Source organism: Nothoprocta perdicaria, unplaced genomic scaffold (genome assembly GCF_003342845.1).
Source record: "Nothoprocta perdicaria isolate Ctin4 unplaced genomic scaffold, notPer1 scaffold_40, whole genome shotgun sequence".
Lineage (NCBI taxonomy): Eukaryota > Metazoa > Chordata > Aves > Tinamiformes > Tinamidae > Nothoprocta > Nothoprocta perdicaria.
The window spans coordinates 1,127,755-1,152,753 of NW_020455644.1; the positions used below are offsets into that span (position 1 = coordinate 1,127,755).

General features: G+C 40.6%; 2 protein-coding genes across 7 annotated transcripts; one reads left to right on the forward strand and one right to left on the reverse strand.

Moving 5' to 3' along the window:
- Nucleotides 1–322: 322 nt before the first annotated feature.
- NGLY1 (N-glycanase 1) lies at nt 323–18,118 on the reverse strand. 5 transcript variants are annotated; one of them, XR_003250440.1, is made up of 13 exons: nt 17,936–18,118; nt 16,556–16,670; nt 15,924–16,166; nt 13,135–13,294; nt 10,086–10,305; nt 8,946–9,067; nt 8,424–8,569; nt 8,145–8,255; nt 6,228–6,392; nt 5,129–5,317; nt 2,023–2,200; nt 1,326–1,643; nt 323–623 (listed from the first exon to the last, which is right to left on the reverse strand). XR_003250440.1 is itself a non-coding variant. In XM_026045533.1 (12 exons), exons 1-12 carry the CDS (start codon nt 18,061–18,063, stop codon nt 1,468–1,470), a joined length of 1,953 nt encoding a protein of 650 aa, XP_025901318.1. In that variant the 5' UTR covers nt 18,064–18,118; the 3' UTR covers nt 837–1,467. The 5 variants fall into 5 exon arrangements, 4 of the variants coding, with proteins under 4 accessions (XP_025901318.1, XP_025901319.1, XP_025901321.1 ...); XM_026045533.1 differs by lacking the exon at nt 323–623 and having other exon boundaries at nt 837–1,643; XM_026045534.1 differs by lacking the exon at nt 323–623 and having other exon boundaries at nt 837–1,643; nt 5,129–5,314; nt 17,936–18,068.
- Nucleotides 18,119–18,970: 852 nt separating this feature from the next.
- Nucleotides 18,971–24,360, forward strand: OXSM (3-oxoacyl-ACP synthase, mitochondrial). 2 transcript variants are annotated; one of them, XM_026045567.1, is made up of 3 exons: nt 18,971–19,003; nt 20,404–21,412; nt 23,043–24,360. In XM_026045567.1, exons 2-3 carry the CDS (start codon nt 20,412–20,414, stop codon nt 23,443–23,445), a joined length of 1,404 nt encoding a protein of 467 aa, XP_025901352.1. In that variant the 5' UTR covers nt 18,971–19,003; nt 20,404–20,411; the 3' UTR covers nt 23,446–24,360. The 2 variants fall into 2 exon arrangements, with proteins under 2 accessions (XP_025901352.1, XP_025901353.1); XM_026045568.1 differs by lacking the exon at nt 18,971–19,003 and adding an exon at nt 19,359–19,491.
- Nucleotides 24,361–24,999: the final 639 nt, after the last annotated feature.

A 24,999-nucleotide genomic window follows, 5' to 3' on the forward strand; every position in this document is an offset into this window, starting at 1 on the left:
TTCCATATAGGGCCCCGTCACCAAGCTGCTCTGTATAAGGAAGCGGGACTGTGTATTTCCAATCCCTCACAAAGTGCCAATTTATATTTGAACCTGAGCTGTCACCCTATAGGGTGTTTCTAGGCTTTTTTTTTTTTTTTTTTTTTTAAATATTTGTGGTATAACTTTGGTGGCTGTGTTCAGGTTTTACTAGGAATCTGGCCATGCACAGTGAATATTCTTATATATGCTTAGATTTGTCGAAAAGTCAGCAAGCATTTATTTCCATGGAAATGACTTTCAACAGCCACTTCAAATCAATACAATATTTGGAAGGGCCCCAAAATAAAATCTTTAAAGACACTAACCTTAAGAACACTCTCAATTTTAAAACCCCTCTTATTTTGAAGTAACACTCTAGTACAAACTCTGTATTATAGTCCTAGGGCGGAAAAATTCTTCTGCAATCCAGCCATCCAACCACAGTTTTCCTCAAATTCTCTCACAGGAACTACCTGACCTGAGCATTCCACAGGCGTTCAGTCTAATCACAGCGCTGCTACCTCGGACTTAGAATCAAAATTGGATCCCCTGGATGGTAGTTCTTTAGTTCTTGTTATATTCAATGCAAAGATGTTTAGAGACTGTAATGAAGAATAGAGAAAGTGTATATACTTTTACATCAAATTTGGGAACAGTAATGCAATTTAACAGAACAGCTTAAAAGCGATTTCAATCTATATGCTCATTTTATTGTTTCATTTAGAAGTTGGACAAATCTGAATTTATATCATAAAAATACATACATTATTTTTTCAGAGAAAAATTCTGATGTTCTTCTCCCGTTTAAAATCTGTTTCATATTGCAGGCCATGAAAGAAGTTTTAGATACATAATGAGCACTTTTCAAAATTTCTTTATTTTCCTACACTATCATACTTCCAAACATATCTGGGTTTTAAATCCAAGTTTAACACTTGAGTATATAACAAGATCATTTTAAGATTGCATAAATATTTATCTGTCAGCTTTTCTGATTATATAAAATCATCTCTTTTAAAACATTTAGGTAAATCTTCTATTAGTCTCTTAAAATGATTTAAAATCATCACACCTGCATCTGTTGTGATCCACTCCAACAGTAATTTCAAATAGCAGATGATAAAAAAMAACACACCCAACAACAATCCCAAAACTCCCAATCAAAATAGTTCTTATGCTCATGCTTTGCTCTCTCCATACCATTTCCTCTTCATCATAGATAAGGAAAGGGGTAATCACTTTATCTTTCAGCTGTTGCTCATTTGCTTGTTTTCAAAAAGGACTGTTTCCACTGTGATGTTTACCTATTCAATATACGTGCAGCTTCCAGATGGTTACATGAAGACGGGAAACAGGATCCATGGGAACTGCCCTCCAAATCCCTGTGTTGTTCCCATGGCAGAATGTCTTTGAAGAACCCAAAGAGCATCTCCTGTGATTTGGTTCTCATAGGTCAGTGAATTTTATAATTATCTCCAAGCAATTTTCTCCACATGCTTCTAAGTTCTCCCTAAAGAGCTGGGTGTGTTGCCACGCTGCTTCCCCATCCCCTCCATTCAGGATTGCTTCCAATGTAACTTCTGTTGAACCAGAAAAATCTGAATAGGAGCAAAGATTTTTATCTATTGGAGGAAAAAAACAAACAAATAAGCTTCCGCTTTAGAAGAAAGGAGGCTAGAAAACATCTAATGCTAGAATGCATGTTCAAGGGTAACTTGCAACAAACATTTATGCAAATTTAGAAAATAAAACATTAAGCAAATTTGACAAGTTTTGCATTTTATTTGTGTAGCGCTAATAGACCCAGTGCTCAGAGGACCCAAACAAGAAGGAAGGCACCACCCATACAACCATCTATCCTGCCTGGTAAAAAAACCATTATGATCTTCTAGTCAGCCTGTGTTCTTGCTAATTGTGCTCTGGGCAGCTGCACTTGCACTACACAGTATTTGTGTACTAATTAGCTAAAAACAATTACTTGTTTTTATTTTAATTCTTTACCTCCCAGCAGAGCAACCTCTGCTGTGGGGGAGTAGGCTCTCCACTTGATTCTTCCACTTTGAAAGGTCTGACTACTTGTCCTAATTGATACGTTATCTATTCTTAGACCAGCTGACTTGCACTCAAACTTCCAGCGGATTGAAGCAGAGGATGACCCCTCTTTCCGGGCTAAATAAACCTAAAACAGAAAGAAGACAGAGCAAGCATGGCAAGAGGGCATCGGTCAACACACATCTGATTCATCAAAGATAGCAACAACAATAGTAAATCCTAAGCTAATACACCTTTATCTTTCTAAATAAAATTTTGTGAATAAAATTTGCTGAAACAGCAGAATTACATGCAGGACAACTTTGTTTACAATTTATTTCTGAATCCTTAAGCTTTTCCTGTAGTTAGGAAGGCGCAGATGACTCGCAGTCCTTCACCAGGGAAGGCCACAGACCGTTTCACCAGGCTCAGTTGTTTTGGTGGCTCAACCTTTCCAAAGTTTATTATTTTACATGGGCAGAGTTGTATTTTGCATAAATCCAGAGGGCAGTGGCTGCTTTCCCTTCTGGCTGCACAGCTTCTCGGCAGCAGCAGCAGCAGAGCCACCAGGGATTCTGGATTCTTCAGCCATGGCAGCTGGTTGCACAGCACTTTTCCTAGGACTTGGCACATCTTGGTTAAACCAAGCCATAGTACATGCCAGCCACATATACCTRCTGTAATAACATTATTTAAGCTGTTAAAAGATTTACATAATTTAATGCTGCTCTAAACTTCAGTTGGCCGAACAGTCACACTCATATTTTAATATTCGCTAAAGTTACTATGAACCCTCATACATTTCTATAATAAGATTTTGATGGTACTTTTAAGTCTAACATCCCTTATCAGCAAACCAATAAAATGGGCATTACAGCTCGAAGTGTCAAAACTGCCATGATTCTTCCAGAATCCTTAATAAAGGAAACTGTTATCAAAAGTCTACTGTCATTTCCAAGCTTCTGATTAATGTCACACTAAATGGACTTTGATAGTTCTTTAGCTTTTAATCTGGACAGAACAACTCTTGTAAGATGATAATAAAATAATAATGTTTTTGTAAAGATTCCATCCTAATACGGAAAATGTCATCCACAGACGATAGAAGAAAATTTTAGAATTGCTATTTAGGACTAAATAATTCTCATGTTAAAGTAAGTTTAAAAAAAAAAAGTGTAAGATTTTACACTAAGTTGTACCTAGAGAAATGTAACAACTGCATCTGCTTTCATTTGAGTGTATAATATAATCTTCACCCATGTGGCTAATCTTTTGCTAGAATTACTGGCAAAAAAAGTAGTCTGAATCCAAAAAAACAAATAAATAAAAAGCCTCATTTAAATTCATTTCCATGGAAGGAATTCCCCTGAAAAAAAAAAAAGTGTTTTTAAAAAAATAAATGGATTTTAGATCTACAAGCTCTTACGTCACCAATTGGGGCCTGGTTGTTTTAGCCAAAATGACAAGTTATTTGGGGTAATTGGTCCCACTGAATTTCTGTTTTGCAGCTGTATTTTCCATAAAGTTAGGGGATGTATTTATAGTAAGGAAATACATCTGCTGATCTTAGCCCACATGATAGTTGCAGTCTCCGTTGTATTTATGTATCTGAAACTGATACTTCTTTTCTGCTACTCCTGAGCTAATATCTAGTTACCCATTACTGTGGCTTTCACATCTGTTTTCCTTTCCATAGACAGTAAGCGAAACATATTTTGATGAAGGGTCCTTTGGCTGGAAGGGATCTTGGACAGCTGCTCAATCAAAACCCACATCCGTATCTTACAGATCTTAAAACCTTGAAGATCTTAGTGGTCTTAAGAACCTGCAAACCTCAAACAATCTCTCCTCTGCTGCCTTCTCAAATATAAAAACCTCTCCAACAAAACTTCCTCTCAAATTCATATACAGGCATCTAGCACATGCAGCTCGTGTAGAATTACCTCGCCTTTGCCACAAGCCTTAGATATACCTGGATATGTAACTCCTAATTGCTCAGGGCCTTTCTCTTAACTTTATCCGGAAAAATGGAGGTACTGTTGAACATGGGTATATTCTTAATGTCTGGTCTTACAGAGCAAAGCCTCCCTGTTTCACATAATTAGCAGAGCCAAGAGCTCAGTGAGTGATTTCACTGCAGTGACAGGACGTTTCTTGCAGAAGCGARGCTGACTGATCACTGGAGACCTGCAGTCATGCTGTGCTATGGCAGTTTAGCAGAACTCAGGGAACAGCTGCCCCTTATTCCTATTTTTCCATGCTTCTCTTTATCCATTAGCCTACTCTTTGGTATCCTTTTTTAATATCATTCTGAAGTTTCTTCCTTTCTTTTTTTAAATGGTAGAGTAACCTCTACAAACTATTCCCCCGTAACATTTTGCTAGTTAGTTACTTACAGGTCCAAAGAAAACAGTAGAAGAGAATCAGCTAGCTCAGGTTTTTTTGCTAACAAGAGAGGACACCTCTGCTTGAGCTAGCAGAATTTGGCCATTTSGCCAGAATTTGGAGAGCTTTCAGGCTAGCAAGATGACAAGGGACCAAGGCAACAGGTTTGCTGGCAAATGACCCTTTCCCCTCTCACAAGCATCAATTCTCCTCTTCTTCTATTTGTTGTACATGATGCTTCTGCTGCCTGGGGTCCTGACAGACAGGGAAAGGAGTCTGGGCAGAGGATCCAACAATCCAGGTAACCAATTTTTGCCTTTTTGAAGATGGAAATATCATGTTGAGGATGAAAATTTCTTCTCTTGGCTGCACTTCTTTTTAATGAAAGTTTTGTCTGTCCAAAAACATAAGGAAGCCAGAATCTGAACTTTTGTGCTCCAGTAGGGATTTCAGCTATCTGCCCAGAATTTAGTCATTCCTTGCTGAAAGGAAAGGTAACTTTATTTCCAGTTTCTTGTATCAACTGGCAATCCTATCTGAASCTTAAAAATAACAGTTACTCTCTTAAAGTAAATCTTGTAAGCAGTGAAATATGTTTTGCTGTCAAATATGGGCAAGGATTTTCTACTTGATTGGAGCTGTTATACTTCTACGGTAGATTTTAGGTTTTTMGAATTGTTACCCTCCTTACCATTTTCCAATCTGTTTCAACCTTCCTCCAGATAGAATCTGCCTTCCAAACACCTGCTTCCCAGCCAGTTATTTTTTCATTATTATTGGAAATCCTTGTGTAACTATCTTCCACCACATTGTACGTCAGGTGAAACAGCTTAGAAGTCTTCTCTTTTTCAGAGGGAGTAAAAATTACTTCTTTTCTCTTCTGAAAAAGAAGCGCAAAAAATGCAAAAAAAACCCACAAGCATCTTTATTCCCTAATATACTGCAAAAGAACTGTTGCTTTCAATTAGCATGCATTCACAATTCAGTCTTGCTGCCACCTGAAAAGAATCTCGACTTGAACATTCTAGAAATAGAAAATTCGTATTTCTTGTACAAACAAGAAACAAATCATTATTCTGAATACCAAGTATATTTCTGTGACTATAATATAKAGATGCTTTAATATCATTTACAGAACAGCCTCAAAAAAGGTAAACCCCATAACTCTATGGTATTCTATATATTTTTAAAGACATGTTACTGTTCTTTGGAGATTCAACAAAACAGAACTAAACTACAGAGAGCTGAAATTAAACTCCTAGTTGCCAAACAGTTCTGTGAAACCTATTAACTTCACCTAACCAGCTCTACTTGGAATTGTCTGTGATTCTACATGACAAAATCACGTCAGTGGAGTATGTTACACCCTTGCATGCTCACTCAAGCTAAATATGGCTGAGATTTTGGGAAACTGCATTGTAGCAGAAGAGAACTAAAAATAAGCCTATCTTTTTGAAACAGCAAACTTGGACATGAAAATCAATTAATGAGAAGCAATTTCATTCGCATGATCTCAATTGTTCCTATATTGTTTTATCAGCTGGCTGATAACTGTATTTAGGCTTTAACAAACAATAAAAATATACTTTTTACAAGTTTTCCTCAAAGCATAAAACCACCCTAAACTCCACCTATAACCTATAACTAATCAAGAGAACTTGTAAGTGCAGATCACACTCTTTAGATCAATGATTTCCAAATATTTTTGAACTGTAGACCACTGTGAAATCCTCATGTGGGAACCATTAACGAGCCACCTTTAAGGCAGTAGCCTCTTGAAAGTTAAATACCTCAGAGCCAGCTTCGCCTCTGGCTACTCGCCAAGCCATTGAACCTGATGTCCTTCCGCCAAATTCACCAGGTTTAGGGGTTTTAGGAGAAATGAACTCAACAAGCTCCACGATTGTCCTTTCCAGGAGCTCTCTTCTTCTGGTTTCTGACAAAGACTGTTGTCTCTGAAATTATATTTAAAAACAAACAAAATAAAAATACTCAGAGAAATTATATCTGTAATTATGCTCTAGAGTGACACCCTTCTATCTGCACTTCGGTGTCCTCCCTCACTCTAGTGAGCACACTCTGCTCATTAGGAGCTGCTACTTCAGGCCAACAGGTTTCCCATTATCTCAACAGCAATTTTTCTTTCAGGGAGCAGAAGAACAAAGGCCTCTCAAATACCTGCTCCAGGCAACAGCATGGAACAGGATAAAGGAAAGTAGATATAGGCAATTATGAAAARTATCTCTGTCAATGGTGGAAATACAGCTCTGCTGGTACTGATGAGGATGAGAAGCAGCTTCAGGATTTCCTCATTCTACTTGCCTGGCCATCTGAGTATCAATACTTTTATTAGCATTTTTTTACTTAGTAGAACTAAGAATTCAGGTTAGACAAGCAGGGCAGATGAGCCCCCAGGTCTGCGCTGCATTTACCTTCCCGATCCCATCAATATTATCATAACCTTCCACTAACAGGTCCCCATCCTGCCACCACTCACATGGCTGTGAAATGGCTGCCACCTCCAAGGCTCCTTTCTAGACCAGGCTGTGGGAGGACAGGGGCCCAGTAGCGGAGGTTGCCAACTCCAACTCATGAGGCTCCCTTGCATGTGTTCTGTGAACCTCAAACTCTGCATGAAGCGCCTGTACTGCTCAACCAGGTTTGGCTGAGGTCCTGACTCCAGTTCAACTCTGCCCACTCTTTTCAGCATATGCCTACCAGCCTCTGTAAGCCAGCAAGCCTCTTAAAAGGTATAGGCTATTTATTAACCCAATAGCTGCCTATAGTCATAAGTAACAGAAACTTCTATGCATATGAACACATAGAAGAGCACAAATCCTAGCCCTGGAAGGAAGGGAGGACAAAACTGAACAGGCAAGTGGTTCAAAGTTTTTTGGGATTCTAGTGCATTCAGCCTAAAGTGTTTGGCTTGCCTCAGGTATGGGATGGAAAAGCTTCTGTTAGCAGAAAGCTTCCGAGTGCRTTCGGTTTTTGCCTCTGGTGGGCTATGACATCTAGATGAAAACAATTCCATGTTTTGGGGAGACTGGGCACGTCCAGGCTATGTAGGTCTGAGCCAAACCCCTGCTGACAGCATTAACATTTCTTGCAGGTATTCAAAACAGCCTGTGAATTATCACTCCTCATTTCCTACAGTATGTCAAAAGTCACCTAAGACAAATTAGTCCTGTATTTCCTACACCTGTGTATATTCCTGTTTTCATATTGTAGCATTATTTAAGGAAAGAATGCTTAGTTGCCTTCAAGGAGCTGACACAGTTGCAAAACACCTGTAGTTTATCCCATGTCTGTTAATAGACAAGAGCCATTAAAATACTACAAAATCATTATGACTAAAAACAAAGTAGTAAAAAGACTAGATTCAACTGATTGTGTAAGAGACAGTAGGTTAAGCCTCTTGCATATCATTCTTTTATCTTATTTCACATGAGTTCAGCATTGTGACTGATCATTTATTTATTATTCATGTAAAGTAAGACCTCTACAGTTAGCAATATTTTTAAATTCCATAGCCCATGGGCATTTCCATGAGATTACAAAACAAAAATGTTACCCCCTTGTTCAAAGATTTCACACATTAAGTGAAAAAATAATTGTTTTTCCGAACAAGACTGTGAAAAAATAATTGTTTTTCCAAACAAGACTGTGAAAAAATAATTGTTTTTCCAAACAAGACTGTTAGATACCTTTTTATTAAGGGTGTTAATTGTTTCTCGCAGTGTAGCTTCACTGACTGCTGTCCTTCTAGTGAGCACTTCTTCATGCTTACAGCTGTATCTCCAGGTGACATCAACAACCTCAAGCACAAGTTAAAGAAAACAAAKCAAATTAAAGAAAGTAATATGTACAGGATTTTTTGAAGAGGCTTGCTAATCAACATTTTTTCCTCTAATAATTCTGGAAATGATATTAACATACACTATTTGCACATTCATGCTTCAGGGCAAACTTGTAATTACTCCTACCTCATCTTTGGAGAAAGCAATTATGTAGGAGAGCTTCTTTCCCCACCCAGTTTCATAGAGCAGAGGTTTATCGCAGACATTTTCACAGGGATCACAATGAAGCCATCTCTTCTGAGATGCAGAATACACCTCAGTCCACACATGATCTATATAGTGAAATCCAAGAGGACACAATTAATTACGAAGACAGATTCTTTTTAACAGTCCCAAACACCATAACTATTCCCTATTTGTTAAAAGAAGGAACATATGAAAAAGCCCATTTTCTCTTTTTTTACACTGTATTTACATTTTATCTTTAGACTMAGCTAAATATTGCATTAATCTGAAATCAGCCATCCAACCCTACTTACATATTCCAACTCATCAAGCAAGAGTGGAAAGTGAATTTATTTCCTTCATGAGACCTTAGATGCTACAAAGTCTTAGATTCTGTCTGCTATAACCTTGGAACCACAAAATATCTAGCCTCACTTTGCACGTGCTTACACAAATATTTAGATGTTTTAATACAGCTGATACCTGTAATGTCCCATACATATCTAGCTTCAAACCCTACAGCTCTGCAACACAGTGTAAAACAGTTAGCCCACTCGCCGCAGCGTCCACGTCTGGTTTCCAAAAGTTTCTCCGCATTATGATACCTGGCGGGGAGAGGAGCGAGGGCAAGGGAGAAAATAAGAAAAAAGAAATTAAAAAAATAAAAATCAGAGAAAACAGAGTAACTTTATTCATTACACACACATTCTACAAATTAGGTTATCTTAGTAGAGAATATACATTCTGCTTTAAATAAACCTTTGTATCATGATGCTCTTTGCTCTGACCTGAGCAGATCTGAGTCTACACAAGGTACCAAGAGTGCTTGCCACACTGCAAAGGTATGAGCAGGATGCACCCTGGACTTTCCATGTGCCTGAGCAGGATGCACCCTGGACTTTCCATGTGCCTCTCAGCTGTTCATGGCAGCACTGAAATTCCTTTTTTTTTTTTTTTTTCCCCTTCAATTTGAAAACTTACTTAGATCTCAGACTACAAAAAGGCCTTCTGTAAGCTGCTGCTTACACTAGTTAGCATGATTCATGAACTGCAGCATGATTCATGAACTAATGTGTACCAGAGTCAGAAAAAAAGTSTATTGTAGTCTTTCAAAGTAAACTAATTTTCCATAAAGTAAGAAAAGCCACCTATGTACTACATCAATATTACAGTATTTTGTTATATTTTGAAATCACAGAATCATAAAATCATAGAAACCTTAAGGTTGGAAGGGACCTCTAGAGATCATCTAGTCCAACTCCCCTGCACACACAGGGTCACCTAGAGCACGGGGCACAGGGCTGCATCCAAGCCGGTTTTGAAGATCTCCTGCACAATCTCTCTTGGCATTGTACTAAATTGTACATAAATTGTACTTTATTGAATTAATAGACAGAAAAAGACAAGTTTTCAGAACAAAGCCCATTAAAAGAAAGCAGTCATTTCGTTTTTAAGAATTTCCAATGCTTATGGAATGATCTSATGGTTCAGGCTCTATCCTGTTGTGATGCTTAAAACAATCGCTAGCCTTTTGTCCAACAACTCTCACCTGTTCACAGAACACCTAAAGGCAAAGCTGTCTCTTGAAGACAAGGAAAACAAGGCCAATTTTCACATGCTCACCTGGGGAATCTATTACAGAGCTGGCACTGGCTGCAATAATGGTTTTCCACTCGGCTGGCGTTCCACCTTAGATCGTCCTCAGTAGGTGCCACGTTATCTTTAGGCTGTGTCTGCCCACCACATCTGCTGCAAGGAAGATGATTTACCCAATGAAAAAAGTCATTCTTAAACCAGCTCAAAAGCTCCAACAGCAAGAAGTCCTCTTCATTCACATGTGCACCTGCAAAGTTAACATAGGAAGTCAAATGGCAAAGTGACAACTTAGCTGAACTTTTCAGTACCTATATAAAACCCTGCATTAATGCTTTTATTATATATCAGAAATCTCATTATGTATTTTTAAAGTTTCATATGCTGTTCAAAAGAACAAAAAAGTACCAAAGAAAATCTGGGGTTTAGAGACTGGATAATGGCAAACTGTATTTCAAAGAACAAAAAGACTCCACTCTAGAACACCACAGCTAAAATGAAGATGAGAGATTGATYGGCAAAACAAGTTAGATGGACAAAGTCCTGGATGCCCTTCATATCCTTTCATGCCTTTGGAAGAGACAGCATGGTAGTCATGTTTTTATTCTTAGCTCAGTAGCTAAGAATAACAATTGCTTGGGCTATATAATCTTCAAGGATACTRAAACACACACACTTCCAGACCCTAGCAGCAGTCCACCCAATCAGGTGTAGTGTGAACAGAATTTCTGCAGGCAAAGTATATGCACAGTACATATATTTCCAGTAATTAAGCTCTGTGAACAGATTAAGTTTCTTAATAACTTCAGCAAGGCGCCTCTGAATTCAGCCTACCCAAGCTAGGCACAGGACATCTTATTTTCTTACTCTCTAGCCAATTCCCCCATACTTGAACATCAGACTCTTCTGTTTTCCTGAATCCAGAGCAGGTGCTTGAAGCTTCTCTCACACTGCTGCTATTCCACCATCTGGAAGAAATCCCACTTTACCTAATTAACAAATTATAAAATCCAGCCTTCTAAATGGAAGAGATCCATCCCTTCTGTATTCTAATTCCGCAAAGCTTTTAATTTAAATGTATATTCTGCTTAAAYGCTCAGAGATCCTTCTCCTCAGATTCATAAACATTCAACTAAGTCTTCTCATTAATTCCATCACCTAGACCATCCTGCAATAATACATCTGGTTATTTTACATATTATAGTTGCTTATAAACACATTTACACACAGGCCTAAGGAACATGAACATGTAAAAAGAATTTATACATAAAAGGGAAGTTGTACTGAAAYTGCATTACAGTTCTTTCAGGATTACAAAAAAAAATCCCCACGTGATGAAAATATGTAAGCTCAATTTAAATCTTCCTCTGGATTTGAAGCAGACTGGTCTGGTACAGAAGAGTCRTTGAGCTACTAACTCTATTAAAAACACACCATGAAGAACACAAAGAGAATAAGAGATCCTTATCTCCTAACCAAAACAAGAAAACCAAGACTTCAAAGCGACTTTTACTTGTAGTAAAATTTCCATTGTAATGTATTATACATAAAAAATGCACTCATGCTAAAGCATTTAAACGTCAAAGCTTATACGGTGGATATGATTACATTTTACTTCAAACGTTCTGCTGTAGGACTTTTTTTCCTACTGGATAACAGCACAAAGCAGAATCCTTCTATGAAAGTATAATTATCATTACATGACTGGTCTTCTCTTGATTCATTACTAGATTCTTCATGGAAACACAGCATGGGAAGCATGACAAATGTGAGCTCTCTCAACAAGAAATGGCTGGTAGTAACATACAGTTACTTTCAGTGGGACAATTTTTTTTTTTCTAATGGAAGGTGGTCAAGGGAAACAAAGTCAAAAACCTGTAGTTTTGTTCTAATTATCGTAATTTTATTAGCATGATCTTTATGAGCCAAAAAGCCTCTGACACCTAGTAGGAGTCTACCTTAAAAGGCAGGGGTCTACCTTAAAAAAACAAATGTCACCTAGTAAGAAGCATCTATTGCCACAGGTGACAGTCTGAATACAGGAGCGCAGTTACACAAAGAAGCTGCAAGGGCTGACTAGGCAGGCATCTCATACACAGCCCTTGTTTCTGTAAAGCTTTTAAAATACTTGTTGTCACAGCCTAATTTTAAAATATAGGTTGTCACAGCCTAATAAAGYGCAGTGGGTTCTTCTACCCGTCCTTTGCTTCTACCTACAGCTTCAGTCAATCAAAATAATGAAAAGATTTATGATGAAAAGGACTTTTGTGCTTAAATACAGCTCTGGAAGCCCAGTTTTGAAGATGTTTACTTTGTACACATAAAGTTTTGTCATATTCATGTACTGAATATCTAAGTTTGTCAAAGTTTAACTTAAAAACATTTCTATTTTTAACTGAGAAATACTTAGTATGTTCAAAAGAAGCTATGGATGTCACAATTATTTATGCCTGTCACAAATATTTACACTTATGCATCACCTTAGGCTTCAAGGGGACTCTCCTCTGAATAGACCTACAGATTTAAACATTCACAAGAATGGTGAGTCTGGATATCAGCTTGCACCCTGACCAAAACTCATTAGCAGAATTTCTTTCTAACCTATCTTTTAAATAAGAAACTGCATTTTTATTTTTTTTAATTCTGCAATTGGAATTATAATATTTATAGAGTAATCACACTCCAATTCAATTTCRGAGCAGTAACTACATAAGGAGAAACAAAAATGCTCCCTCCATCTTTTCTGCTCCACTCTTCCTATTTAGGGTCAAGTAACTGTAAACACTTACCCTATTAAATTTCCCTACCTGAAAGCAGCAGAAAATGGACAGACAAGAATGAAATGAAAGTAATGCAAGTCACTTGCAAAGGGCACAAAGCAAAGGGAGAAGAGGGAAAAAAAAAAATACGTAGACAAGAGCCAGACAAGGCAGAAGGCAATTCTAACTTAGTGCCCCCATTTGACACTGCAGACATACGGCTTAATTCACATGTGTAAAGCATGGCAGTCACATACATCACACTTAGAAGTTTGAGAGAGCATTTTAGTTTCATACAAATCAGAACTTGGTAGCATTACCTTTATCCAGTATTGTAGCTTGTGCCAGCTTTTTCTGAGCCTTCCTTTTCAATTCTTGGAGGGGAATTGAAGCTAGTGCTTTCTGCTGAAGAGAAGGATTCTCATACACCAATACAAAATGTTCAAAGTTTGTTTGAAGTTTTTTCAAGATATCTGCAGCCTGCAAAAGGATTTCCAGTCACAAGATGATTTTTGAACTCATCTTGAGCAGCAGAACTAAACTCTCTTATCTCTGTTTTGAATCAGTCATAATCTCATACTTGCAGTCACATTACCAAATTCTTTACAGGAGAAATCTGCATTTATAAAAATACCAACAAAAGCAGCAACCACCACAACCACTTTGACTGTGAATATGGCCTGTCATCTTTGAGCACTGGGAATGCTCAAAGCCTTGACTGAAAAACAAACTGATCCAGCAATAACTGACAATATTTTAAGCACACTTCTCTGATGACAATATTTTTGCCTATGCTTTTTCAGTCAGATTTTAGACACTCAATGGCAATGACACGTCTCATTGAAAAAGTTACAGGCAGATGCCATATCTTCCCAGGGCCACCAGCAATGTAACATAACATGCAGGTGAGAAAATCCTCCAGAAGACCCTTGTCTTCTGGAGGAAGACAGAAGAAGCGGTGTTTAAATTGGGATTATTTTATTGCTGGACAGTACTACAGGACCASTCATTTTTCATAATTGCTGAAAGAGGTCAAAACATCACAAACCCAGCTGTGCTCAGAAAAACTGCAATGCAAGTTTGCAGAAGAGAAAACAGAGAGGGATTTGGGCAACAGGTTCTCTCTCCAATCCCTCCAGACAACTTCAAATTAGGTTGCAACAGGCTCTTAGCAGCTGAGCATGGCATAATTTTGCTAAACAAGTTTACAACTAGGATTCTTGAATGTGTTATATTCTACTGTGCATAACAGAAAAAGCTATCTAGGACTTCTAAAAATGCATCCTGGCAGAAGTCAGAGGCTTCAATTGGTTTACAGATCTTCAAAATCTGTCAATAGCTCAGAAGAGCATTCAGAGATGTGGTTCAACACACCAGAGAATCCCTCAGATGCTTTGACAATTCTAGCTTTCCCACAGGCCATCAATATCTGTGTTACAGCAGTGCTCGACTCTGTGGTTTAATGGCACCATATGGCAGCATATTCTAAGGCTGTCTAGGCACACAGCTAGATGTGCACTGAACCTCAGCACTATAAATCTACRTCTGGACACTTCGCAACCTCTCATCACCACATCATGCAGCAAGTGATCATAATCCATCCACCACAGCAATGACTACCCAGAGCTTTCCTCTCCCCAAAACTATCAAGAATTCCTTACAAATATAAAAGGCAGGATAATGGAGGAGAAAGAGGATAATGACGGGCTTGTTCCCTAAAACAGTGCCACGTCAGCTAGGAATATTCCTGTGTTAGCTTGAGTAATCCATTTTGTCTCAGACTTACCAAGACTGCCGTAAACCACACGGGTAACACACAGGTATGAAATAAAAATGCTTGTATTACAAAAATTATCCCAATTTCTCTGACATTTGACACCAGGCATTCACAACAATAACAGAAGYACATCTCTGCAGTATATTCATTAGKGCAAGGAGGGAAAAAAGAAAGTTGAGAGTCTGCAACTGAGAACATTTAATCCCGTGTAAACAAAACGCCCAAGTTGCAGGAAAAAAGTATTTTAAGGACTCCTTTCTAATCAACCCAGACTATATAACCCTGGGCTATTTACGTTGTATCAGCATAATTCCCTAAGGAAATCAGCCAAAACAGAGTTCTAACAGAGCACTATCTTTGCAAGAGCTGTCTCTACCCGTAATAAGTTTAGTCCTGCCACCCATGCTGTATGTCAAGAAGCCTAGAAAAACATTAGTTGCAGAGATGGATCAACAACCCCAATTGCTAGCAAGAGACAGGGCAAAATAACTACAAATGAAAAGATTTAACTTCAGCCTACAGCAAACATCAACTTGAATTATACAACTCAATRATTTTCTCGCTCCAAGATCCAACATAACTTCTAAAGTCCTCAATATTGACCACTACTAGAGCAGACATTCTAGAGGTTTCACAATTACTTCCAACCATCTTGGCAGAAGCAGCCACAATTGTAAAAAACAATAAACCGGCCAAAAGCAAAGAGACCCAGTCACTGTCTTTTACAGACAACTGCTAACATAATTATATTAAATGGCTGAGTGTTACAGTGTCCACAGGATTCCCTTTCTCAAAGGTTATCACGGGTGGGGATGGGACCCTGAGTGCAGCATAGGAATGCCAAAACTAATATTCTTTTTTAATTAACAAACAAAAGTTTGCCTAAACCTTCAAAGGCTGCTAAGGCAGCTGCCTGATAAACACTAATCTCCTCCGAAGACTTCCTTAAAGGCAGTATTTCCCACTTAACTGACTTCTAAAAGTCCAAATTGCTTTGAATCTCAGACAACAAAATCTCTTACTGGTATTCTATTTATGGCACATTTGATGTTTCAGTTGGATGAAGACTGAATAAAACCTCCAAAAACTTCAGAAACTAGTAGTAAATATATATATTTAAAAAGCAGCCCTCTAGTCAAACCTCCTGCTCAAGCTTGGCTTTAGCTATGAGGACAGACTAACTTGTTCCAGACTTCATCTAGTTAGGTTTCAAAAACTGCCAAGTTTTGCAGACTGCATAACTTCTTTGAGTAATCTGCTTCAAACCTCGACTACTGTTCACTGTCTATATTCAAGATTAATGCTCCTACAAAGTTTTTAAGTTTAAATTACCATTTCAAGAGGTTGTGCAGGTGATTTTTCTTGCTGCCGATGGGCAGGGGCAAGGACAGGGTCAGCAGGTCTTGAAGGCTGATGTGCAACTGCCTGAGTGCTGGCTGCAGTTCCAGAAGATCCCGATCTGTGGAGGTGGTTTGACTCATTCAGTCTGCTACTTCTCTCTCCAGCAATTAAATCTCTGACTTTACGTAGCTGTTCAATTGATGCCTCCTTAGGGAAAACCAGGTGAGTTTCTCCCTGAAATTTAGAAGTTAATTTAGAAAATAATGCAGGTCTAAGCTAGTCAGCTTTCAGCCAGATCAGTTCTCTTATCTAACTTTCTGTGGCCACATAAGCTCCACAAGCAACTGCAGGATGATTTCTTTAAAAGATAGCTTCCACATACACTTATACTGGGTGGAAACTATAGCGAGGATTTAGTTTAATTTAACTAACATAATAACCTAATAGCATCTACTACTAAAATTGGGAGTTCCCATCACTTCCATTGCACCAGCATGGATACCTGACCATGAAGCAAATTAGTAAGAACATAAAGAAAGACCAAAAAAGCATAAAACCAAAACACACACACACAAACATACACACACTACGCATATTGAAGACAATAACCAGCTTATACTAACCTCTTGAAAGCCCATTTCAAACAAACACTCAACTGCTCCTCTAACAGGCAACAGCCTAGTAGAAAACGCTGGATTTCCAATCCGAATGAATCTGTATTTTTCTTCATAAGGATATCTGAAGAAATTAAAAGTTTTAATTATATTTGGAAATTTAGTAAACATGAAAAGCTTGTTAACTACTATGAAACACTAGTGATTCATAAAAGCTTAAAGAAAAAAGTTCATTTTCATTTATATTATGAATACAGAAGATGAAACACACCTAAAATGTACATTTTTACTCAAGCCTTTCTGTGTTTAACATTAAGGTTTATAAGCTGGTTTCAAATTTCAGTTCGTAATTTAAGCATGTGAATGTGTATTTCATAGCCTTGGTGAGCAGGGCCTGACCTTTAGTGACAGTTAAAGGCAACCTCCCGATCGCCTTGTAACTKTCTAATCAAACCTCTCCCTCAGCTTAAGGATGGAAGGTCTTAGGGTCACTGCAGAAGTGATTCCTGGTACATGGGGCAAAAGTATTAAGACCATTCTCTGGCTTTCAAAGCTCTCCCTTTCCTCTTCYGACTCTTCTAGATGTTCTTCCTCTCTCAACCCTCTGTTCAGGAACAGCCAACACCAGAAGCCACTATTCTTCATGTCCTCACTTTACCCAGCAGTTTTTGCATGTGGTTGGCACACATGGAGCTCATACACGGCTGATATAGCTCATACAGCTAAACATGCTTGAAAAAAGCATCAGGGTCAACTGTATATATTAATATGCCACACGCTAGAGATCACACCTTGCAAAAGGTATTAATCACCAGAATAAACCAGAACTAATCACCAACTCCAGTCTTAGCGAGTTGGAGAATAAGAAGATAACAGAAGAGTAAGATTTTAACTTTAGTGAAACTACTTAAGTCATATTTATCTACACATTTGTATTTAGGTGCTTGAATGCTTACATGCTAGAACTAAAAGATGCTTCTATGCATAAGAAAATATAAGTCCACAGAATCAAAAAAAATAACAGCAAGAATAAAAAAGTCAATATAGACTTTTATGGAAAACGAACTTATTTTTAAGTACTGGCAAAAGAATTGTGACGCCCTTGATCTCTGGCATTAAGCCACAAAAATGAATCACATCTAACGAATGACAGATTTAGTCTCACACTTGGAGCTGCTTTAAGTCACTGCACGGTATTTGAAATAAACCATTTGTACCACAACGGGAATGACTAAATTCACTGGTTAATCGCGCTTCCCTGATAACGCACAAATCAAAGGGCCCGACTGGCCACGCCGGGACCTGCGGACCGCCGCGCGGGGCAGGACGGGGCGGCCGTTGGCGGCGCGGCCGTTGGCCGTTGATAGCGCGGCCGTTGGCGGCGCTCACCGGAGGATGTTGTCCGCGTAGGCGAGGAGCAGCCGCGAGGCCTCCAGGAAGATCTCCCGGCCGTTCTGGCACAGCTCGCTCACGGCCGGGGAAGCCGGCGAGGAAGAGAGTCCCACGGCGGCCGCCATCGCGCCGCGCACCGGCCCCGACGGGCAGGGCCCGAGCAGCCGGCGGGCGGGCGGGCGCCGCGCGCATGCGCAGCGGGARCGGTGACGCCGCTGCCCTTAATGGCCGCTCCCTGGTTGGGGAGGGGTGGAGGGGGAGAGCCTTAAGGGCCTTTCTGSCAATGCTGAGCTCAGGGTCTCCCTTCGGCCCGGACAGCGCCTCACAAGCTTGGAAGTGCTTTTTAACACCAGCTTTGCGTGTTACATTCTCTGCCGCAATTTCAGCCGCTTCAACTACGTTGGAAACGATGAGAATGCTAGTGCAGTGACCATCCTTATCATTATTTCCACTTCCACTTAAAGCCTCTCTAAATAATAAATAATAATAAAGTTTCTAACACCGTTCTGCTTATTCTCTAATTCCTGTTACTAGTTAAAGAACTGCATTGGAGGATCTTAGCGAAAAAGGTCCATGTTAATTAAGTTCCTTAAGAAACCCAGAGTTAAAATTTTGAAATGAAGGTTCTTAAAAACTCATGCTGGTTTGTAATTACTAGTAGACACTATTACACAGTATTAAATGAGCATAGAGGTTTCATTTCCAAACAGTGCTTGAAAGTGTTCATAGCGAAGTGGTGGGGAAAAAAAAAAAAAAAAAAAAAAAAAAGCCAAACAGACGGAATTAGGAACCCGTTGGGTTTCCAAGGGCCGTTATTTCCAGAGGGAAGCCGAGCACCGGCCTAGCTTCCCGACGAGCCCGAGTCTCAAGGCACGCGGCGCTACTGCGCAGGCGCCTCCTCCTGCGCCGATCGCCCATCGCGCCCCCTCGKCCATCTCAACATCGGGGATCGACTGCTCAGGCGGAGCGGCGTCCCCCCCCCGCCGCCCCGTGTGGTTCAGCCCGGCGCCGCAGGAACGGCGGAGGGAGGCGGAGCGAACCATAGCGGCCTGGGGGGGAACGGAGGTACCGGCGGGGCCTCCGCGGCTTGGGAWGGCATTCCAAGGAGACGGGGGCGCTCTTGGACCCCTAGGGAAAAGGGAGCGGGACAGATCCTCCCCCTGCTGGCGTTAGTCCCCCTGCTCCGGCGGGTAGTGGCGGCTGCGGCGCCGGCAGTGACGTCGTCGGAGAGGGACGCGGGGGGGGGGCACGGTCACGTGAGGGGCTGGGCCCCATCTTTGTTTTCTTAAATAAATGCGTTAGTCTCGGGACTGTGCTTGGGTTTAATGTAGTGCCTGCTGTTTTAATGAGTATTTAATCGTTAATGTTTCCCTTTCTGTGAGGCAAAATACMCTTGACTTTGTAATGTTTGGTCTTGTGACTGTGGTGCCTGTTGCTGTTTTGTCAGTGTTTTGGCTTCAGGCAGGTACCAGTAACGCTCCCTACGCTGCTGAGATCCCCGGCGGAGGGAGAGAGGAAAACAGCACWGCGGGAATCAGCAGGCGTACTCCTTGGTTGGAGCTTTGAGTTTTTGCCTTTTTTTTTTTTTTCCTAAATGCAGTGACTCTGCTAACTGCAGAGTGGCTGGAAAAAAGTAAACATCCCTCTCAACAATAGGCTGAAAAAAAATGGGCCCATTAGCTTAAAATTTGCCCCAGCAACAAATTCAGAGCCGTTGAAGCCAGTTCTGTGTGTTTCAAGTGCTGTAGCCTCTGTCCTGCTTCAGCATTAGACCAGCTTCTGATCCAGCCATGACKGAGACAAGGCCTGAAAGAGAGAGAGAGGGGGGCCGAGGTGCTGCTGCTTGGCATGGGTCTCCCATGAGGGGCCTCCTGCTGCAAGTTCTCTTCCTCCTGTGTCACTGGGCACGTTCCATGATGGATCCGGTCACAGGGAGCTGGGAAGTCTGCAGTCTGGGTGTTGCAGGGCTGCTGGTTAGCAATCGAGGAACAGATTTTCCTTATTCTACTTGGCGTGGGCGTTAAGATAATGACATCCTTAACACCATAGCGGTAGGCTGTACTCTTTCAGACTGTACTCCTCCTAGATACCTCACTGAGGTGCTGCTTGTTGTTGATACTGACAGTCACCTGGTGGTGGGGAAGGTTCCAGAGGGAGGGCAGCCAGCCCAGCAGGTGCCAGGCAGCCTCCACTGGTGCCCGGCCATCTTTGTTAATCCYTCAGGCTAAAAGTGCCCGCCAGGCCATTGCATCCCGTTCTGCCATCTCATGGGTATTTGCAAATTGACTCTGTGGCTGTGCTCTCTGCCATGGCACATATTCTTCCGGACAGTGGAAACACAAACTGTATCCCTTTTTTGCAGTGTTGAAAACAGGTTTTCATGTAGAAAGTTACCAACCTAGTGTACTTGGAATGCTCTTCACATTGGCTCCTTTATTCTCGTGYTTGTATCTTATCTTTTGCAGGACTTTGCATGAAGCCACTAATTTGCACCATGCTCCCGCAGTGTTCACAGGAACTCCTGAAGATTGCGAATCCCCGGCGCCTGATGCTGAACCAGTAYCTGAGAAAGCACAGAGGAGCTTTCAGCACCAAGGCGCTGCCTGCGGGCCGCAGGAGAGTGGTGGTCACAGGCATTGGCCTGGTGTCCCCCCTGGGCGTGGGGACCCAGTTGGTGTGGAGCCGCCTGCTCCAAGGCGAGAGCGGGATCGTGTCGCTGGACGGGGCCGARTACGCCGGCGTGCCGTGCAGAGTGGCGGCCCGTGTGCCGAGGGGGAAGGAGGAGGGCCGGTTCGAGGAGGAGCGCTTCGTGTCGAGAGCGGAGCTGCGGTCCATGAGCGGCGCCGCGGTGATGGCCGTCAGCGCGGCCGAGCTGGCCGTGGCCGACGCCGGCTGGGCGCCGCGCAGCGAGCGGGAGCGCCGCGCCGCCGGCGTGGCCATCGGCATGGGCATGGTGCCGCTGGAGGAGATCGCCCACGCCGCCGCCTTGTTCCAGGAGAAGGGCTACAGCAAGGTCAGCCCCTTCTTTGTGCCCAAGATTTTGGTTAATATGGCAGCGGGGCACATCAGCATTAGGTACCAGCTGAAGGGGCCCAACCACGCYGTGTCCACCGCTTGCACCACGGGCGCGCACGCTGTGGGAGACTCCTTCAGGTTCATTGCCTCCGGTGACGCTGACGTGATGCTGGCAGGAGGCACGGAGGCTTCTATTAGCCCCTTGTCCCTGGCTGGCTTTGCGAGAGCTCGCGCCCTCAGCACCAGCTTCAACTCGAGCCCTAAATTGGCCTGTCGGCCGTTTGACTCCCGGAGGGAAGGGTTTGTGATGGGAGAGGGGGCAGCAGTGCTGGTGCTGGAGGAGCACGAACACGCCGTGCAAAGAGGTGCCCGCATCTACGCGGAAGTTTTAGGTTATGGACTGTCTGGTGATGCTTGCCACATTACAGCACCTGATCCAGAGGGAGATGGGGCTTTCAGGTAAGAACCCATGTGCTAATCACACTGATTACTTCATATATTAATCGTAATTTGCTTCTGTTATTGTATGCTCTGCCTGGAGAAATGCTGTTCAGTTTTGTATGCATCAGTTAAAAATTATACATAAATGCCCAGAAATCTAAAAACCTGAAATTCTGGTGAGCTCTCATCGCGTTTTTCTTCTTTTAGTAACAGGATGAAGGCCAGTTCTTGCTAGAAACAATGTTACTGAACAGTTATGAAAACTTTCTGTATGTGAAAATATTTTACTTTTGAAGCCTACAGCAGTTTACACAGATGACTCAAAGAAAACCAGTTCTTTAAGACTTAGTGTCTTAGTGTGAAAAAATCCTTCCAACTTCTATTTCTCTATTGAAGCAGGTCAAACTATTGCTGCGTTCTGTAAGGGGTTCCCTAAAGGACTCACAAATGATAAAAGCTGTAGAGTGCTTGGAGAGTCTCATTTATTAGAATAATTGATGTGAATATCATTAGCAGTAATTGTCTCTATTCTCTTTTCCTGGACTATATGGACTATGAAGACTTTGGGCAAGTCTCCATAGGGAAAGTAGTGGGACTATCTGCCTGTGCTGCATTCCTGCTTAAATGCTTTGCTCAGTTGGGCTTCTGATGCACTTAGTAGAGCAGTGGTGGAGAGATGCAGCAGATGCAACATTTTAATACACCTTGGGAAAATGATAAACCATCATCTATGTTAACCTTGTCAAAAGYAGTTCATAACCAGATGGCAGCCCTCTTTATTCAACTAAGTAAATTTCTGTTTGAATTACATACGTATGTACTGTTTGTGAGCTGTCTTTATGCCCTTGGTGACAAACACAAGAAGCTTTACTAGTTTGCATTATTCTAAATGTATTTGTGTATATATTGAATATACATGTATATATTGAATAACAAAATTCAATATATCACTGTGCAAATAGATCAAAATAGATAAACTTTTGCATGATATTGCAAAGCTTTGTCTGCATCCTCTTTGGATTAATGGATTTTAAGAGGTGTAATGTACCAGATTTCTCACTATGCTGCTTGATTCCGAGACAATTTTTCTGTGGTCTTAAGTGCGAGCTGGATAATTAGGAGTTTCTTATCCCAGGTTTTCCAACTTGTTTACTCTGAAATGATGACACTACCTTGTAGCACAGTTTTATGATTGCAGTAGTGTATAAATTAAATTCACAATGGGAAGTAGTTGAAAATTAATCTTGATATCTGCAAAGTGTTGAGCCTTTTCACCATGAGATGAGATAATATATTTTAATACAGCTTTTATACAGATAGTTTGTTAGTGCAGCAGTGTCCTGTAATAATTTCATTTGTCATGTCAGAAAATTTCAGGGAGATATAATTTTGCCATCTTCTAGAAACTAATACATGTGTTGGAATGAACCTGCAGTTTAAGAGAGCAGAAAACCAGACTCAGGTAGTGCATACAAAATGTGTTCCATACAGTTAAAATATGTTGTTGTCTACTTCAATTATTACATTCCTTGCAGAATGTCACCTAAAATAATGTATCTGTTTCTCTCTCAATTGATCAGTAATCAAAAATAAGAATATAACGGGAAATTAGGCATCTGTATTTTTTTCTTTTTCTTTTTTTTTTAAGATGTATGTCTGCAGCAATAAAAGATTCTGGAATCAAACCTGAAGATATAACATATGTCAATGCACATGCAACTTCTACACCTCTAGGAGATGCTGCTGAAAACCAGGCAATCAAGAGACTTTTTAAAGATCATGCGCGTAACGTGGCAGTTTCCTCCACGAAAGGAGCAACAGGGCATCTCTTGGGGGCTGCAGGAGCCATCGAAGCAGCTTTTACAGCACTGTCCTGTTACCATGGAATTCTGCCACCTACTCTAAACTTGCAGAAAACTGAGGCAGACTTTGATCTCAATTATGTTCCACTAACAGCTCAGGAGTGGAAAACTGAAAAGCGACGCATTGCGCTCACAAATTCATTTGGCTTTGGTGGCACTAATGCAACTTTGTGCTTTGCCAGTGTTTAACTTGCGTCAGATGCGGGAACAGTGAATTTTTATGGTGCTCTGAAAAATGACATCAGTAATGACTTTGTGTACGGCCACGTTTTGTGTATACTGTGCAATCTTTTTCATTTTTCTCAGCTTTGAGACTCGCTCAATTCACATATGGAACTTTACTCAGCCTAACAGTCACATCAGTAATTCTGTTAAAGRTAGGGATTTTACTTCATTCATTTTAATATTAATAAATAAAAGGTCTCTTCTTTGTGCGGTAAAGAAGCTTTTGGTTTTGACTGGAAGAAGAGAATTGCAGTAGCTAGTCTGAATATAGGTTTTTTTGTGAGAAGTGGATGAAAGTGGTGATAAATACTGTATYTGAATTGTTACATTTCTGGCTACTGTATTTCTTGACACCATCAATTTGGGAACCTTAAGTGGCCAACCTAAGTGAATTGCATTTTGCTTATACAGTGCACAAATAAATTTTCAAATATGAATTTTTCTTTAAAGCCTTTTGGCCTTCTGTTTTTCTAAATTTGCTTTCCACAATGTTCTTTTCAGCAGTCCGGATAGAGTATCATCTATGAATATATACAGTATCAGTTTCATTTAATGAAAAGAAGTGGTGGGTGTCAATGCTTTTGGTAGGCTCTTGTCTCATAGCTTACAGACTTTTTTGGTTTTATTGTTTCTTTTTTATTATCAGAAGTTCATAGGCTGGTATGATCAGAGAATCCCTTTCAGACAGCTGAATCATGAATTTGGAAAAAAAAAATGCAGTGAATTTGTTCCAGATACAAAGTTTCTTCAGGTACTTAGGGTAGAATATGGGGAGACGAGTTATTGCTGCACTGTTAAGGACCTAGTGTACAATTTTAATAAACTCACCCAATCCTGTTAATTATTGTTACAAAATTAATTGGAAATCTGTTATTAATATTGTGGCTGAGAGAAATGCTTCCCTTTTCCTCTGCTAAGCGTAGACCATGGTGTCAGGAGTGCTGGATGCAGACTCTTGTRTACCAACCATCATTGCCCAGTCACACAGGAAAATAAAACAGAAGGTGAAATGACTAAAAGGAGCCTTCACTTCATCTCATTGCAATTAAAAAAATCATCTGCTGCAGGTAACCGTTAACCCAAGAAAGTTTCKGATGACTGAAAATGGCTTGACTATGGACAATTTTAAATGGCCTAAGTGCAGTGGTAGATAATATACCCTGTGGGGAATTAATATATTTTTAAAAATGAACAACCCTAATATTTAAATGCTGTTTACTTGAAAAATATATGTGAGTTTCATTTGTATGTGCTTGTTTGGAGCCCTCTCTTTTTATCACATACCCCATTGAGCTGATGAGCGATCACTCACTGATGAGAAAAACTTGGAAATGCYGCTGGAAAGCTCATCTTGAGGCATGGTTCTGGAATCATGCGATACACTTAAGAAAGGCAAATACTCCTGCACTCAGATCAAAGATCTTGATCTCAGCTTTACTTAATTGTACTTCACTGACTTCATCCAAACAATCAGACACCTACTTTAAAAATGAGTTTAGGGTAGCCATGTGCTTGGAA

Bases quoted from the DNA above. Each gene is read 5' to 3' on its own strand.
- NGLY1 (XM_026045533.1), bottom strand. From the start codon at position 18,063: ATGGCGGCCGCCGTGGGACTCTCTTCCTCGCCGGCTTCCCCGGCCGTG. The intron at 16,167-16,555 runs GTTAGTATAAGC...TCTAAATTTCAG, and splicing joins TTGAAATGGGCTTTCAAGAG to GGAGAAACTCACCTGGTTTT. The intron at 5,318-6,227 runs GTATTTAACTTT...CTTCTTTTTCAG, and splicing joins GAGGCGAAGCTGGCTCTGAG to AAGAGAAAAGAAGTAATTTT.